This window comes from Oncorhynchus mykiss, chromosome 5 (genome assembly GCF_057628025.1).
Source record: "Oncorhynchus mykiss isolate SJ-2025 chromosome 5, ASM5762802v1, whole genome shotgun sequence".
Classification (NCBI taxonomy): Eukaryota; Metazoa; Chordata; class Actinopteri; order Salmoniformes; family Salmonidae; genus Oncorhynchus; species Oncorhynchus mykiss.
This window is the reverse complement of record NC_143026.1, coordinates 34,504,570-34,523,166: the sequence shown is the minus strand read 5'-3', so window position 1 is coordinate 34,523,166 and position 18,597 is coordinate 34,504,570. Positions and strand designations below refer to the sequence as shown.

Sequence of the window (18,597 nt, the reverse complement as noted above, 5' to 3'; positions counted from 1 at the left end):
TTGCTTTGTCATTATTGGTTTTGTGTGTATATTGATGAGGGGAAAATAAGGATAAGGCTGTAGCGTAACAAACTGTGGACAAAGTCAAGAGTCTGAAAACTTTCGGAATGGACTGTATGTAAATTGTATACCGTAGTATTTAATATAGGTAAAAAAGTGTTGTGTTTTTGCGGACTGTAGTGTTTTTTTGCAGATAATATTGTAGTATTTAGTGTTGTATACTACAACATTCTATAATAAGTACTACACACGATCGAGGGATATTACAGTGTGTAGTATAATATTCTACAGTATACTACAGTTTACTATAGAATTCTAAAGTAAATACTGTACTATTCTAGAGTAAAACGGTAGTCTTTTTTCATGTGTGCTCTTTCTCTCTACATCTATCTTTCCCTCTCTCTCCATCCCTCTTTCACTATCTCCCTAACTCTTTCCCTCTCTCTCCATCCTTCTTTCACTATCTCCCTAACTCTTTCCCCCTCTCTTCCCCTCTTTCCGTCCTTTTCTCTCTCCATCTCTCTTGTCCATGGATGAGCATCCGTTCAGCTGTGTGCGTCTCCTAACAAGCCATTGCAAATTCATTATGTGACCGTCTTCCCAAGAAAGCGATATCCCCTCCGACCCCACATCCATTTTCCTTGGGCCTCGATGAATGTCTCATAGTGAAGAAGTAATCACTCATATTGTTCTCCTTTATGTTAGTTCAGGTCGTTGCTCAGGGGTTAGCTGGTGCTGGTGCGTGTTTGTTATGGGGCCATACGGTGGTTACAGAGGCTGATTGTGTGTGTGTGTGAGTGTGTTATAGTGGAAGGAAAGAGCATAGACAAGATGTGGGTGGTGAAAGAGCGGGGTACAATAGCGGTCATTGGTAAATATAGACAGGGTAGATATGTCAGTGGCGTTACGTGCAGGTAGGATACTGCCGATGAAGAGGAGGGATGGAGGGGACTAGAGGGGAGCTTTAGAACAGTAGCAGCTTAGCAGGGTTTATTACCTGCCACAGGGCGTGCGGAGGCTGGGGTGGTAATATGTCAGCAGACCTGGTGCCATGACATTAACAGGACAACCCCCGCTGTACTCCTCCAAGGCCCAGTCCTGACAACACAGAGCAGAGCACATCTGGAAAACACAGTCCTGCAACACAACGACCAGCGGAGCACATCTGGAACACACAGTCCTGCAACACAACGACCAGCGGAGTACATCTGGAACACACAGTCCTGCAACATAACACACAGCAGAGCACATCTAGAACACACAGTCCTGCAACACAGTGACCAGCGGAGCACATCTGGAACACACAGTCCTGCAACACAACGACCAGCGGAGCACATCTGGAACACACAGTCCTGCAACACAACGACCAGCGGAGCACATCTGGAACACACAGTCCTGCAACACAACAACCAGCGGAGCACATCTGGAACACACAGTCCTGCAACACAACACACAGCAGAGCACATCTAGAACATAGAGTACAGTCCTAGAGACAACAACACGTCTCTATTTACCACAACAACACACAAACACAGGCTTCTCTGTTCACTACATACAACACAACAGTTTTTTGTTAATGTGTTTAATGTGCTCGCATGTTGAAATTAATAAATTACTGAAAACCAGAGATAAGGTAACAAGGTTTGTGTTTTCTCTGTAAAATTACACAGCTTTTTCTCTGTAAAATGATGTCTCAACGCACCACACCTCTTCTAGGTTACCCAGGTATGTCATATTCCCCAGTACTTCATTTGTAAAGCGGGAGGTCCTAGAACCCATAGTGAGATGGGGGTTATCTGGAGCCAACAGCCTACTATCTATGGGTGTGAAACAGACAGCTGATTAATTCAAAGCAATTTCCACGTCACTGCAGAACACCCGCCATGGTAGGCTATACTCTATAGTATGCCCACGTACTCCAGTAAAGCTATGGTGCATACACAAGTCAGAATTTCTGATAAGCCACATTTTCAAGACATTAATGTACAGCAACATACATCAGAACACCTGCCATATGCATATGCACACATACTCAGCTGTAGGGCTTACAAGACTTGAATTTCATATCATTTTCCAGACATCAATGTAGCGGTAGAACAAATATCACAATATCTGAATAGAACTTCAACTAAAATAAATCAATGTAGACGACAGCAGAACACACATACTGTATGAGAATATATACGCCTCCAGCCTGTGTGACAATATCCATATTAATTTCACAGTACAGAATAAGTTTGTAAAGGAAAAAGATGTTCCTACCTTAGTTTTTAAAACCTCCCACAATGACTCTCCCCATGTCAAGTCCATTTAACTCCTAACAGTCGATTTCCTCCGTTAGCGGGCCTGTCGCTGTACAGCCCTGCTTTGAATTTTGCATGAGTGGAGGCGCCGGTGGTGATTCGTTTTATTTGTCTTTCCCACATTTCAAATTCAGTAGTGAGATGACTAGCCTAGCTACGTGACATGATTACGTAGGGACCTCTTCATTAGCTGACCATCACTACCAAGACAAGACCTGTGCCAGTATCAGTTACTTACCCCACCGGCCTTCCCCATAAACTCTATGTCTACAAATAAGAGAGCAGGTCTGGAATCAGTGTGGCAGGATAGGATGATTACACAGAAGGATTCCCATGCTTTCACATGGTGGTCTTTCTGGGGGGCGGGAGAAATAACAAGGAGGCAACTTGATTTCATCCGGATCGCTTCATGCCGCTCAATATCTACAGTGCGAACAGTGAAATAATTAATAAATCATGCTGCGGAAGATACTGGATCCGGGGCAAATAGGTGCCGGAACAAACTAAGTCAAATCTGAGAGGTGCCGGATCCTTTTCCAACAGGATCCGGCTCAAATGAAGCACTAATAGTCCCCTTGTGTTGTGTGTGAATCCATCTGTCCACTCACTTCCTCTCTCAGTCTTCACTGTATCTCCTACTTGTTGATATCCATCTCTCTATATTGTTTCTCCCTCCAGAGTCTCGTAACTAGTCAAGCAGGGAAAATCATCACCCCCCATGCCCTCCCTCGCCCTGGATTCCTCAGAGGCAATTCTTCCTCGCCACTCAAAGCTTAAGCGCATGAAAAGCCGCCCAGGGAGCAGAATGCTAACATATTGTAACAGACAACATCTGTCAGGCCAATGTGCTCGTTTGTCAATCTTGGTAGTGTGTTGTGTCACGGCGACAAGCGATCTGTGTGTTTTCTACTTCCCTACAAGACTGACTAGTCCCAGGGAAGCAATTGACCCTTGCACTTCATGCTGCTCAAATGTTCTTGCTGGAGAGATATTATGAGAAAAACCAGTGTGCAGTTGTTGAGGCAGTTACTAGCCAGGGACCATGATAGCAGACGGAACAGCGGGTTTAGTGGAGAGGCTCCAGTCTACTGCTCATCCAACACAGTCCCAAGGTTTCCCAGTGTCTTTAAACCAAAGCTATTTCTAACTATATAAAGAATATTATACTAGGCATATTATTAAATACAAAGAGGTTTAGGGGGTTATGCAGCCACTAAGACCCAACGTTCAAGTATGACTGTCCTATTCAGGCTTGACATTCTATGACATTTATATCTAGGCCAATTAGACACTTACTTTCTCCTCATAGTGGATGTAGCTAGCAGCCTCCTCTCCCAGGTATTTCACCAGGCTGAGAATGACAGCATCCCTCCTCTCGCTCAGCTGAACAGGAGGAGAAATGAGAGACTTAATCCTGAAGCTTTGAATTCACATTCTCTCATCATGCACAGAAATATGCTTGGCCTGTTAAAATATGAATGCAGTTCCAAGAAGCCCCTTCAAGCTGAGGTCCGCTGGTGGACTATCGATGTGAATGCCTCATGTCTCTGGTTGAGTTATAGTAGGAGAGACGGGGTGTGGAGACCAGAGGGCCACAAGTCCACGTTCAACACAGCACAGAGGGACAGACGTTGCCAGATTATAGTATTCCTCTAAAACTCCATTTCATGACATACGGTATAACGTATCATTATATAGGTTTAAACTGAGGGTTACTTCAGACAGTTAACATGTCTCCTCTGCTTCTTAACCCTGATTCGTGTTTTTTTTATGACTATACACTTTAGGAGCAACAGGTCATGAATAGGTCAGTGTCCATAATGAATTAACTAGCCTTCTACTACGGTATGAATGTTCACTATCTAAGAAATGAAAGATCAAGGCTCAAGTCCAACATTTCCATGCTGAAATCTTAGCGACTTCAACGCATGCCTCAGAGCTCCAGTATCAAACGTAACATCAGCCCTGATCTGTTTCACCTGTTTACGTGCTGCTGTGCGTTTTGTTGCAAACCTTACTTTGCTACCTGCCAACTTCACGGTTTTTACTTTTTAATTACCATTAATATTTTTAGTTTTAGTTTTTCCCTCACTCAACTTTTTTCATTCAACTTTTTCACTCCGGATGCTTTATCTGGATGTGGTATGTCAGGACCTCCACCAGCTGAAGCTAAGTAGTAACATTAACATGATGCCTTCTAATTGCAGTCACTGTACTCATAATATACAGGAGAACGATTGCCTTACGACGAGGATAACTGTGCTGCAAGCCCAGCTTCAGACGCAATCGTTAGGCAAGGGTAATTTAAGTGTAGGAAAGGATGAAACAGCGTCTGTGCCACCAGTAAGTAAAGATAGTAGTATAAATCCCCTGGCACAGTCCCCGCAGCTTGACAATTTTCTCATGGCTTCTGGAAGGAAATGTTGTAGGAAAGCTCCACCGGTGTCGCTTATTCAGCCAACAGAAACTTTCAACCGGTTCTCCCCATTAAGCAGTGAGTCGGAGTCAGAGGCCGAGCCTTCTCTGGTGTCTACTCCTCCCGTTACGGGGTCTGAGACGCCGAAGCCTCCAACCATTAGCTCTGACAAATTGAAAACCCTAGTCATTGGCAACTCCATTACCCGCAGTGTTAGACTTAAAACGAATCATCCTGCGATCATACACTGTTTACCAGGGGTAGGGCTAACGACGTAAAGGCTAAACTGAAGATGGTGCTGGCTAAAGCTAAAACTGCCGAGTGTAGAGAGTATAGGGTTATTGTTAGCGACGTCGGCACCAACAATGTTAGGATGAAACAGTCAGAGGTCACCAAGCGCAACATAGCTTCAGCTAGAAAGATGTGTCGGCATCAAGTAATTGTCTCTGGCCCCCTCCCAGTTAGGGGGAGTGATGAGCTCTACAGCAGAGTCTCACAACTCAATCACTGGTTGAAAACTGTTTTCTGCCCCTCCCAAAAGATAGAATTTGTAGATAATTGGCCCTCTTTCTAGGACTCACCCACAAACAGGACCAAGCCTGGCCTGTTGAGGAGTGACAGACTCCATCCTAGCTGGAGGGGTGTACTCATCTTATCTATGAACATAGACAGGGCTCTAACTCCCCTAGCTCAACAATGAGATAGGGTGCAGGCCAGGCAGCAGGCTGTTAGCCAGCCTGCCAGCTTAGTGAAGTCTGCCACTAGCACAGTCAGTGTAGTCAGCTCAGCTATTCCCATTGAGACTGTGTCTGTGCCTCGACCTAGGTTGGGCAAAACTAAACATGGCGGTGTTCACCTTAACAATCTCACTGGAAGAAAGACCTCCTTGTTTCCTGCCATTATTGAAAGAGATTGTGATACATCACATCTCAAAATAGGGCTACTTATTAATGTTAGATCCCTCACTTCCAAGGCAGTTATAGTCAATTAACTAATCACTGATCATAATCTTGATGTGATTGGCCTCACCTCCTGGTTACACTAGTGACCATATCCCACGCGCATGCTGCAAAGGCAGAGGTGTTGCTAACATTTATGATAGCAAATGTCAATTTACCAACAAACAAAAAAAGTTTTAGTCTTTTGAGCTTCTAGTCAGGAAATCTATGCAACCTACTCAATCACTTTTCATAGCTGTTTACTGTTTACAAGCCTCCTGGGCCATATACAACGTTCCTCACTGAGTTCCCTGAATTCCTATCGGACCTTGTAGTCATGGAAGATAATATTCACATTTTTGGTGACTTTAATATTCACATGGAAAAGTTCACAGACCCACTCCAAAAGGCTTTCGGAGCCATCATCGACTCAGTGGGTTTTGTCCAACATGTCTCCGGACCTATTCACTGCCACAGTCATACTCTGGACCTGGTTTTGTCCAGTGGAATAAATGTTGTGGATCTTAATGTTCTTCCTCATAATCCTGGACTATCGAACCCACATTTATTATGTTTGCAATCGCAACAAATAATCTGCTCAGACCCCAAGGATCATCAAAAGTCGTGCAATAAATTCTAGGACAACCCAAAGATTCCTAGATGCCCTTACAGACTCCCTCCACCTACCAACGGACATCAGAGTACAAAAATCGGTTAACCACCTAACTGAGGAACTCAATTTAATCTTGCCCTAGATGCTGTCGCAACCCTAAAAACTAAAAACATTTCTCATAAGAAACTAGCTCCCTGGTATACAGAAAATACCCGAGCTCTGAAGCAAGCTTCCAGAAAATTGGAAAGGAAATGGCGCTACCCCAAACTGGAAGTCTTCCAACTAGCTTGGAAAGACAGTACCATGCAGTATTGAAGAGCCATCACTGCTGCTCGATCATCCTATTTTTACAACTTAATTGAGGACCATAAGAACAATCCAAAATGTATTTTTGATACTGTCGCGAAGATAACTAAAAAGCAGCATTCCCTAAGAGAGGATGGCTTTCACTTCAGCAGTGATAGTTTCATTAACTTCTTTGAGGAAAAGATCATGATCATTAGAAAGCAAATTACGGACTCCTCTTTAAATCTGAGTATTCCTCCAAAGCTCAGTTGTCCTGAGTCTGCACAACTCTGCCAGGACCTAGGATCAAGGGAGACACTCAAATTTTTTAGTACTATATCTCTTGACACATTGATGAAAATCATCATGGCCTCTAAACCTTCAATCTACATACTGGACCCTATTCCAACTAAACTACTGAAAGAGCTGCTTCCTGTGCTTGGCCCTCCTATGTTGAACATAATAAACGGTTCTCTATCCACCGGATGTGTACCAAACTCACTAAAAGTGGGAGTAATAAAGCCTCTCTTTAAAAAGCCAAACCTTGACCCAGAAAATATAAAAAACTATCGGCCTATATCGAATCTCCCATTCCTCTCCCACAGCTCATTGCCTTCCTGAAGACAAACAATGTATACGAAATGCTTCAGTCTGGTTTTAGACTCCATCATAGCACTGAGACTGCACTTGTGAAGGTGGCAAATTATATTTTAATGGCGTCAGACCGAGGCTCTGCATCTGTCCTAGTGCTCCTAGACCCTAGTGCTGCTTTTGATACCATCGATCACCACATTCTTTTGGAGGGATTGGAAACCCAAATTGGTCTACACGGACAAGTTCTGGCCTGGTTTAGATCTTATCTGTCGGAAAGATATCTGTTTGTCTCTGTGGATGGTTTGTCCTCTGACAAATCAACTGTACATTTCAGTGTTCCTCAAGGCTCTGTTTTAGGACCACTATTGTTTTCACTATATATTTTACCTCTTGGGGATGTCATTCGGAAACATAATGTTATCTTTCACTGCTATGCGGACGACACACAGTTGTACATTTCGATGAAACATGGTGAAGCCCCAAAATTGCCCTGCCTGGAAGCCTGTGATTCAGACATAAGGAAGTGGTTGGTGGCAAATATTCTACTTTTAAACTCAGACAAAAGATATGCTTGTTCTAGGTCCCAAGATACAAAGAGATCTTCTGTTGAATCCGACAATTAAATTTGATGGTTGTACAGTCGTCTCAAATCAAACTTTAAGGACCTTGGCGTTACTCTGGACCCTGATCTCTCTTTTGACGAACATATCAAGAATGTTTCAAGGACAGCTTTTGTCCATATACGTAACATTGCAAAAATCTGAAAAATTCTGTCCAAAAATGATGCAGAAAAAGTAATCCATGCTTTTGTCACTTCTAGGTTAGACTACTGTAATGCTCTACTTTCCAGCAACCCGGATAAAGCACTAAATAAACTTCAGGTAGCGCAAAACACGGCTGTTAGAATCTTGACTAGAACCCAAAAATGTATCATATTACTACAGTGCTAGCCTATCTACACAGGCTTCCTGTTAAGGCAAGGGTTGATTTCAAGGTTTTACTGCTAACCTACAAAGCATTACATGGGCTTGCTCCTACCTATCTTTCAGATTTGGTCCTGCTGTACATACCTACATGTACGCTACGGTCACAAGACGAAGCTTCCTTACTGTCCCTAGAATTTCTAAGCAAATAGCTGGAGGTAGGGTTTTCTCCTATAGAGCTCAGTTTTTATGGAATGGTCTGCCTATCCATGTGAGAGACGCAGACGCAGACTCGGCCTCAACCTTTAAGTATTTATTGAAGACTCATCTCTTCAGTAGGTCAAATGTTTGAGTGTAGTCTGGCCCAGGAGTGTGAAGGTGAACGGAAAGGCACTGGAACAACGAACCGGCCTTGCTGTCTCTGCCTAGCAGGTTCCCCTCTCTCCACTGGGATTCTCTGACTCTAACCCTATTACAGGGGCTGAGTCACTGGCTTACTGGTGCTCTTCCATGCCGTCCCTAGGATGTGTGCGTCACTTGAGTGGGTTGAGTCACTGACGTGATCTTCCTGTCCGGGTTGGTGCCCCATCCTTGTTTTATGCCGTGGCGGAGATCTTTGTGGGCCATACTCGGCCTTGTCTCAGGATGGTAAGTTGGTGGTTGAAGATATCCCTCTAGTGGTGTGGGGGCTGTGTTTTGGAAAAGTGGGTGGGGTTATATGCTTCCTGTTTGGCCCTGTCCGGGTGTATCGTCGGATGGGGCCACAGTGTCCCCCGACCCCTCCTGTCTCAGCCTCCAGTACTTATGCTGCAGTAGTTTATGTGTCGGGGGCTAGGGTCAGTCTGTTTAATTTGGAGTATTTCTCCTGTCTTATCTGGTGTCCTGTGTGAATTTAAGTATGCTCTCTCTAATTATCTCTCTCTCTCTCTCTCTCTCTCTCTCTCTCTCTCTCTGAGGAGCTGAGCCCTAGGACCATGCCTCAGGGCTACCTGGCCTTGTGACTCCTTGCTGTCCACAGTCCACCTGGCCGTGCTGCTGCTTCAGTTTCAACTGTTCTGCCTGTGGCTATGGAACCCTGACCTGTTCACCGGACGTGCTACCTGTCCCAGACCTGCTGTTTTCAACTCTCTAGAGACAGCAGAAGCAGTAGAGATACTCTGAATGATCAGCTATGAAAAGCCAACTGACATTTACTCCTGAGGTGCTGACCTGTTGCACCCTCTACAACCACTGTGATTATTATTATTTGACCATGCTGGTCTTCTATGAACATTTGAACATCTTGGCCATGTTCTGTTATAATCTCCACCCAGCACAGCCAAAAGAGGACTGGCCACCCCTCATAGCCTGGTTCCTCTCTACAGTGCCTTGCGAAAGTATTCGGCCCCCTTGAACTTTGCGACCTTTTGCCACATTTCAGGCTTTGTTTTGGATCATTGTCTTGTTGGAAGACAAATCTCCGTCCCAGTCTCAGGTCTTTTGCAGACTCCATCAGGTTTTCTTCCAGAATGATCCTGTATTTCATGGCTCCATCCATCTATCTTCCCATCAATTTTAACCATCTTCCCTGTCCCTGCTGAAGAAAAGCAGGCCCAAACCATGATGCTGCCACCACCATGTTTGACAGTGGGGATTGTGTGTTCAGCTGTGTTGCTTTTACGCCAAACATAACGTTTTGCATTGTTGCCAAAAAGTTCACTTTTGCTTTCATCTGACCAGAGAACCTTCTTCCACATGTTTGGTGTGTCTCCCAGGTGGCTTGTGGCAAACTTTAAACGACACTTTTTATGGATATCTTTAAGAAATGGCTTTCTTCTTGCCACTCTTCCATAAAGGCCAGATTTGTGCAATATACGACTGATTGTTGTCCTATGGACAGAGTCTCCCACCTCAGCTGTAGATCTCTGCAGTTCATCCAGAGTGATCATGGGCCTCTTGGCTGCATCTCTGATCAGTCTTCTCCTTGTATGAGCTGAAAGTTTAGAGGGACGGCCAGGTCTTGGTAGATTTGTAGTGGTCTGATACTCCTTCCATTTCAATATTATCGCTTGCACAGTGCTCCTTGGGATGTTTAAAGCTTGGGAAATATTTTTGTATCCAAATCCGGCTTTAAACTTCTTCACAACAGTATATTCGGACCTGCCTGGTGTGTTCCTTGTTCTTCATGATGCTCTCTGCGCTTTTAACGGACCTCTGAGACTATCACAGTGCAGGTGCATTTATACGGAGACTTGATTACACACGGGTGGATTGTATTTATCATCATTAGTCATTTAGGTCAATATTGGATCATTCAGAGATCCTCACTGAACTTCTGGAGAGAGTTTGCTGCACTGAAAGTAAAGGGGCTGAATAATTTTGCACGCCCAATTTTTCAGTTTTTGATTTGTTAAAAAAGTTTGAAATATCCAATAAATGTCGTTCCACTTCATGATTGTGTCCCACTTGTTGTTGATTCTTCACAAAAAAATACAGTTTTATATATTTATGTTTGAAGCCTGAAATGTGGCAAAAGGTCGCAAAGTTCAAGGGGGCTGAATACTTTCGCAAGGCACTGTAGGTTTCTTCCTAGGTTCTGGCCTTTCTAGGGAGTTTTTCTACCCACCATGCTTCTGCATTGCTTGTTGTTTGGGGTTTTAGGCTGGGTTTCTGTACAGCACTTTGGGTTTCTGTACAGCAATTTGTGACATCAGCTGACGTAAGAAGGGCTTTACAAATACATTTGATTGAGCAGATTTTAAGTTGAGAAAACATGATTAATCACATGGGAACCTATTTTTTCTTGGACTGATTCTATTTGATTTGTAGAATCCCACTGATATGCAGTTTTGTTTATTCTTCGGCTTATCATCACAGATGGACTGGCATGCAATCTGTTTTGTATTTTCTCTTTTCATAATACGTCTTTGAAATAATACCCATTTGAGTGTTTTGTGTGCTCTTTGTTTTAGGGCTCAAGGATGACACAACAAGAAATAGATTGAACCTTGCCATTTGATAGTTCACTTGAGAGCAGAGATGCAGCCAGGTGTACCACTTCAAATATCAGGGCTGAAAATAGGTAGCAGCTTGTATTTAGCCCAAAAGTTGAAGTGAACACTTCAACACTACTGACATTTTTTAAATGGATATGGAGCCACTCATGTTGGCCCATATACTGTAAAAGGGTGACAACACCATTTACCACACTCTGCCAGTAAGCACCCTTCCCAATACTCTTCAGCCAAATGATACCCATTTACACCTTCTCTATTTCCCCACGTTCTTTCTCTCTTTCCCTCTCCACATGTCTCTCACCTGCTGCCATATGAAGCTGATAACACAGGACTGTGTGAAAGGGATCACTTTATCTGTCGATTTGCTTTTTCTATCACAAACAGTGTGAAAATATCTCACACACATTTACCAGTGGAGTGGAACTGTTTTTTTTCTCTCATTCTCGATCATCTATCTGGTATGTATTTGGTGACAGGTAGTCTACAGTAAGGTGATGTGTGTCCCTGTTTTACTGTATCTCTGTACTGTATCTCTGTAGCTGTAGGTGGTGTTATGTAACGAGACGGATGTTTAATAAAATAATGAAGCCGTCGGGTAATGATCCAATAGATGCCTCTGGGTTCAAACAGGGTGAAAACATGGGCCTTGTTTGCTAGGTTATTCACAGTTGAACAATATCCATTCTTTAATAACATGATCTACGCTTCATAGAAACTCTGACCCCCGGGGCCATGTTCAGGGAGAGTGTACTCCACATATTGTCTATGCTGTCTTCCCTGTGTCTCCGTCATATGCCTCGTATCACTCCATCCATCCATCTATCTCTCCATCCGGGTTACCTCTCTGGAGCTCCAATCGTAGGCCTGCATGCCAGAGATGAAGCCCACAAGAGCAGCACTCCCACTGGGACTGGTGCCGTCGAAGGTGATACTCAAGGGACAATCCGCAGAGGGTCGTGCCACTATCTCTCCCGAGAAACCCTTCTCACGCCAGAACGCCTGCAGCAGAGAGAGAAGAGGAGAGCGAGCGAGAGCGAGAGAGAGAGGGAATGACAGCTGGATGAGCTAGATGCACTTACCACACACAGATCGCCCCCGATGCACTAGCTAATAGTACACTTGAGGTCTACGGTTTCCAAAATTAGTGGATTGTAAATGTGTTATGCTTGTTGGGATGAACTTCCATCTATTCAGAAGAGATTGTTCTGTTTTAAATGACTGTGTAAAACCACACTAATGATCATAGCAAAGTTCACACTTTATGACATCTTAGCGCAAAACACATCAAAAATGTAACAGATGCAGCACTGAATCTAATATTCAAAATTCAAGTCAATCTCTATCCTTACTTTGGATGTTCAAATCCTGTCAGAGTGTTTTACCTTCAGCGTGGTTCTTTTTCCACATTTGTTATGTTATAGCATGAATTTAAAATTATTTAAATTGAGATTTTGTTTTACACTGACCTACACACAAATACCCACAATATAAAAGTTGAATTATGTTTTTCAAAATTGTTACACAGCACAGGAAAAATCCTAGAGGAAAAGTTGGTTCAGTCTGCTTTCCAACAGAGGCTCGGAGATAAATTCACCTTTCAGTAAGACAATAACCTAAAACACAAGGCCAAATATACATTGGAGTTGCATACCAAGACAACATTGAATGTTCCCGAGTGGCCTAGTTACAGTTTTGTCTCAAATTGGCTTGAAAATCTATGGCAAGACTTGAAAATGGCTGTCTAGCAATGATCAACAAACAACTTGACAGAGCTTGAAGATTTGTTAAAGAATACAGTTTTCACATTACAAAGAATTTTGTGTAGACCGTTGACAAAAAGTGACAATTAAATCCATTTCAATCTCACTTTGAAAAACAACAAAATGTGGAAAAAAGTAAAGGGGTGTGAATACTTTCTGAAGGCACTGTAAAATGGATATTGACAATATACAGTGGGGAGAACAAGTATTTGATACACTGCTGATTTTGCAGGTTTTCCTACTTACAAAGCATGTAGAGGTCTGTAATTTTTATCATAGGTACACTTCAACTGTGAGAGACGGAATCTAAAACAAAAATCCAGAAAATTACATTGTATGATTTTTAAGTAATTAATTTGCGTTTTATTGCATGACATAAGTATTTGATCACCTACCAACCAGTAAGAATTCCGGCTCTCACAGACCTGTTAGTTTTTCTTTAAGAATCCCTCCTGTTCTCCACTCATTACCTGTATTAACTCTTTGAACTTGTTACCTGTATAAAAGACACCTGTCCACACACTCAATCAAACAGACTCCAAGAAGTTCAAGATGACGGTCAATCACCCTCGGTCTGGGGCTCCATGCAAGATCTCACCTTGTGGGGCATCAATGATCATGAGGAAGGTGAGGGATCAGCCCAGAACTACACAGCAGGACCTGGTCAATGACCTGAAGATAGCTGGGACCACAGTCTCAACGAAAACCATTAGTAACACACTACGCCGTCATGGATTAAAATCCTGCAGCGCACGCAAGGTCTCCCTGCTCAAGCCTGCGCATGTCCAGGCCCGTCTGAAGTTTGCCAATGACCATCTGGATGATCCAGAGGAGGAATGGGAGAAGGTCATGTGGTCTGATGAGACAAAAATAGAGCTTTTTGGTCTAAACTCCACTCGCTGTGTTTGGAGGAAGAAGAAGGATGAGTACAACCCCAAGAACACCATCCCAACCGTGAAGCATGGGGGTGGAAACATCATTCTTTGGGGATGCTTTTCTGCAAAGGGGACAGAATGACTGCACCGTATTGAGGGGAGGATGGATGGGGCCATGTATCGCGAGATCTTGGCAAACATCCTCCTTCCCTCAGTAAGAGCATTGAAGATGGGTTGTGGCTGGGTCTTCCAGCATGACAACGACCCGAAACACACAGCCAGGGCAACTGGGGGCAACTGGCTGTGTGTTTGTGTAAGAAGCATCTCAATGTCCTGGAGTGGCCTAGCCAGTCTCCAGACCTGAACCCAATAGAAAATCTTTGGAGGGAGCTGAAAGTCCGTATTGCCCAGCGACAGCCCCGAAAACTGAAGGATCTGGAGAAGGTCTGTATGGAGGAGTGGGCCAAAATCCCTGCTGCAGTGTGTGCAAACCTGGTCAAGAACTACAGGAAACGTATGATCTCTGTAATTGCAAACAAAGGTTTCTGTACCAAATATTAAGTTCTGGTTTTTTGATGTATCAAATACTTAAGTCATGCAATAAAATGCAAATTAATTACTTAAAAATCATACATGTGATTTTCTGGATTTTTGTTTTAGATACCGTTTCTCACAGTTGAAGTGTAACTATGATACAAATTACACACCTCTACATGCTTTGTAAGTAGGAAAACCTGCAAAATCGGCAGTGTATCAAATACTTGTTCTCCCCACTGTAGTTATGTGCTGACCTTATTGTTGATATTCCCTCTATGTTTACAGGTGCCGAAGAGATCCCACTGTGTATATTATTATTATATTTTACAACGGGTGGTTCTAATCCTGAATGCCGATTGGTTAAAACCGCATTCCAGCTGGTGTCTATCCCACAAGTTATAACCTGCTAAATATATTATGTTAAAATGCTATTTACACAGTTCCATCTGATTGTGCAATCTACTGTCGTATCATTCCAGCCAGGCAATTTATAAACTTGATCTCCACTATAAAAAGCATCTAGAGATTATCTCACATTTATTTTAGACTAACATTTTGTTTTTAACAAATCATGTTCATATACAGTACACACTGAGGATATATTTTGAACATTATATGAGAAAAGCCTTAGTGTTACTATCAATGTGTGTCAAGTTTCTTATGAGCCAAAGGTGTTAGTAAATGGTGTTATTGACTGTGTGTGTGTGTGTGTGTGTGTGTGTGTGTGTGTGTGTGTGTGTGTGTGTGTGTGTGTGTGTGTGTGTGTGTGTGTGTGTGTGTGTGTGTGTGTGCGTGTGCGCGTGCGCGTGTGTGTTACTGACCATCTGGTAGGTGATGACAAACTTCATCAAGTGCCCAACAGGCATGTTCTGTGTGAGGTGTTCTCTCTGAATGGGTAGAGCAGGTTGGTAGTGGATCTTAGCTGGGGAGACAGAGAAATATATGGAGATTGGGTTCTCAGGAGAAAGGTGATGACTTGTCACTATGCTATAATTGACGTCAGAGGGGAGAGAAAATATGCTGAATCGAGAGGTTGTGCCTCTCTGGGTTTTGGAAATCCTAATTCCGGTGGACAACATAGAAACAGTGGAGAGAAATGGACAATGGGACCAGCGAGAGAGAATAAGATAGTGACTGAAAATAGAGGTGTAGAGAATTAAGGGACAAAGATAGAACGAGCGATACAAAAGGAAAAGAGAATACGAGAGTGAGAGCGAGAGGAGGAGAGGAATAGATAACACGCATCACTTTGGTTAACCCCTGTATTGATCAGAATGGGCTTTAGTTTTTGAATCATCGACCAGCACTCAGGTAAATTGGATACAATACCCCAGTGACTGCCTGCATGGCTATCTCAGAAATGGCCCTGCACAGATAATTCCTGCGATTAAACACTGCTGGGCTGTCGGTTTGCCATAAAACTGTGGTTGCAGTAACCAGTAACGTTATTTACATTTCAAGATCCAACTTGTAGTGTTCCTTTGTAAAGACAGATTGAATAACTTCATCAGTATTGTACTGTCAAAGCTAGGAATATGGAATGTCTCAAACACACTGAGGAGAAGGCAGACAACATTGTCTGCGGTGTCACAAAAGCTTGTGTAAGATGGGAACTACTGTTCTTGAGCTGTCGATGTCTGTCAGAAACTATAAATGAAGGCCCTTTCTGCTAACAAAACAAAATAATAAAACACAAGATTGAAAAGTGGGTTACACCTCTGACATGAAAATGACAAGGAAATCAATATTTTCGTAAGGTTTTGTTACATTACAGCCACATTTTGTTACATAACATCCTACATACCCCATTATGACAATTCGGGGAGAAAAAAAGTTTTCAACATTTTTGCAAATGATTATACATTACCGTTCAAAAGATAGGGGTCACTTAGAAATGTCCTTGTTTTTGAAAGAAAAGCCAATTTTTTGTACATTTAAATGACATCAAATTGATCAGAAATAAAGTGTTGACATTGTTAATGTTGTAAATGACTATTGTAGCTGGAATATTTTTTATATTTTTTAGAAAACCCTATTGCAATTATGTTAGCACAGCTGAAAACTGTTGTTCTGATTAAAGAAGCAATACAACTGGCTTTCTTTAGACTAGTTGAGTATCTGGAGCGTCAGCATTTGTGGGTTCAATTACAGGCTCAAAATGGCCCGAAACAAAGAACTTTCTTCTGAAACTCGTCAGTCTATTCTTGTTCTGAGAAATGAAGGCTATTCCATGCATGAAATTAGCAAGAAACTGAAGATCTTGTACAACGCTGTGTACTACTCCCTTCACAGTACAGCACAAACTGTCTCTAACCAGAATAGAAAGAGGAGTGGGAGGCCCTGGTGCACAGCTGCGCAAGAGGACAAGTATATCAGAGTATCTAGTTTGAGAAACAGACGCCTCACAAGTCCTCAACTGCCAGCTTTATTAAATGGTACCCGCAAAACACCAGTCTCAACGTCAACAGTGAAGAGGCGACTCTGGGAGGCTGGCCTTCACCAACTTCTAAGACACCCTGACGTCATCAGATACGCGACACCGGGACAACTTCCATGGGCTCTATTCGTATCGTATCTAACACAGTCTGTTTGTACAGTAAAATGTTTTTACAATTAATATATATACTTAATTCAATCATGAAGACCTCATTCTATCTTAGACTCCTCACAAGGGGCACCATAATGTTGTGTCTGTGACTATCATTAAATGTGAAGACTGTCATTTTCTCTATGTGTAATTATCACTATGTGATTAAACTAGTCATGTAAACTTTAAATAACTAGGAAGTTGGGTCACCATGGGAAAATGTTTATAGAGTCTCTATTTCCCGAATCAACTCTTCCGATATTTTCATATCTTATTGATTAGTCTTCTATTAATGTATGATTACTACCTCATCAGTTCTCATTACTGAACGTCGCTTGGATATCTGCACAAACCCTAGCCTAAATGATGAATCAGCAACATACAAACTACATAACAAACTAACAGTAGATATTGGTTACTAACACAATGCATTGATAAGTCCCTAGTGGGCTAAACCAGTATGATGGCTTAGTAGACAAAGAAAAGGGGGTGTGGGATGCTCAAGAGCGGGAAACTTATAGCTAATAACAACACTCATAGAAATTACTAATACTTTACATGAACAACCGCTCATTCAAAAAAAATTAGCAATTTACATATTTACGAGTGTATGTCTTGTTGTCTCTCCCTGTGGTCGCCCGTCCGTCTGCTGAAGAGTCAATCGACAGAAAGCCTCTGGTTGTGTTCATAATGGATACGTAAGGCATACAGATGGTTGTTGCATAGAATAGATGCCGGTATTGCCGGTATTCTCCTACTACACTTACGTAATTTCCAGCTGCAGACTAGTAATTCTACATCTAGGGTTTACTCTTATTCTGCAGTGATCGATAGTCTCAGAGTTTAACCATTTCAAGCCGTGTAGCCAAAACTACAGCTGTCTGGTCTCCGTGGTCTATAGAGTTGTAGTTCTTAACCATGTCAACATGTAGCGTCAGCTCCATATTTTCTGGTCTAATGGTCTATTGAATTGTAGCCAATCCAATGTGGGGACTCCGTCCCGGCGTTCTCTGATACTCCGTGGGAAAAGGCGGTCCATGATGCCAACGTAATGTCTATGCTCATGTGGGCGTGGCCAATGATTTGTTTAACTTTATATGAAAACCCATATTTCCTCATTTAGAAGGTTAACATCACATTACATCTTTTCACAAGTTGTTTCATGTTTAATCACATACGTTTCACAATATTTAGATGTAAACCTGACAGCTGGATAATGTACACTTTAAGAGATACAGTTATATGTGTTTCCTGTCCTTCATGAGATCACCAAATGAAACACACTTGTCATGACTGCCCCTTAAGTGTCCACAGCCCCCTCCCACATTCTCAAAAATATTAATATTGTTGAATTATTAAAACTTTTGATGTCCAAGTGTCTCTCTGTGTTCCACAGTTTACATTCCAATCTTGACCACTACAGAGACTAGGGACAGCGTATTTTATGACCGACCATAAAACAGCCGACTTCCCGCTCTCCCTCTCTGCTCTACAGAGCAGACCCACTGTAACCTGATCCTTCAGATCGTCACAGGAGAGTTATGACACAACTGTACTAGTTGTTCAGGCTCTGGTCTTGTCCCATCTTGATTACTGTCTGGTAAAACGGTCAAGTGCAGCAAAGAAACACTTAGCAAAGCTGCAGCTGGCTCAAAACAGAGCAACATGCCTATTACTGCACATACAGTATTTCCTGATTGAGTGTTTGAGATTGAGAGAGATTAAATGCTTCTCTTCTAGTTTTTATGAGAAATAATAATGCCATGAAAA

At 42.6% G+C, this 18,597-nt stretch overlaps 1 protein-coding gene across 2 annotated transcripts in view; it reads right to left on the bottom strand.

The window, feature by feature from the left end:
* si:ch211-127i16.2 (putative flavin-containing monoamine oxidase A) overlaps positions 1-18,597 on the bottom strand; it is a 42,517-nt gene that overhangs the window by 8,259 nt on the left and 15,661 nt on the right. Inside the window, exons 8-11 of one of the 2 annotated variants that reach the window (XM_036977324.2) lie at positions 15,062-15,162; positions 11,909-12,067; positions 3,600-3,686; positions 998-1,098 (exon numbers count right to left, since the gene is read on the bottom strand). In XM_036977324.2, the coding sequence (XP_036833219.1) occupies positions 998-1,098; positions 3,600-3,686; positions 11,909-12,067; positions 15,062-15,162 (448 nt within the window). The remainder of the gene's footprint in view (positions 1-997; positions 1,099-3,599; positions 3,687-11,908; positions 12,068-15,061; positions 15,163-18,597) is intronic. The other variant, XM_036977325.2, reaches the window with a different exon arrangement.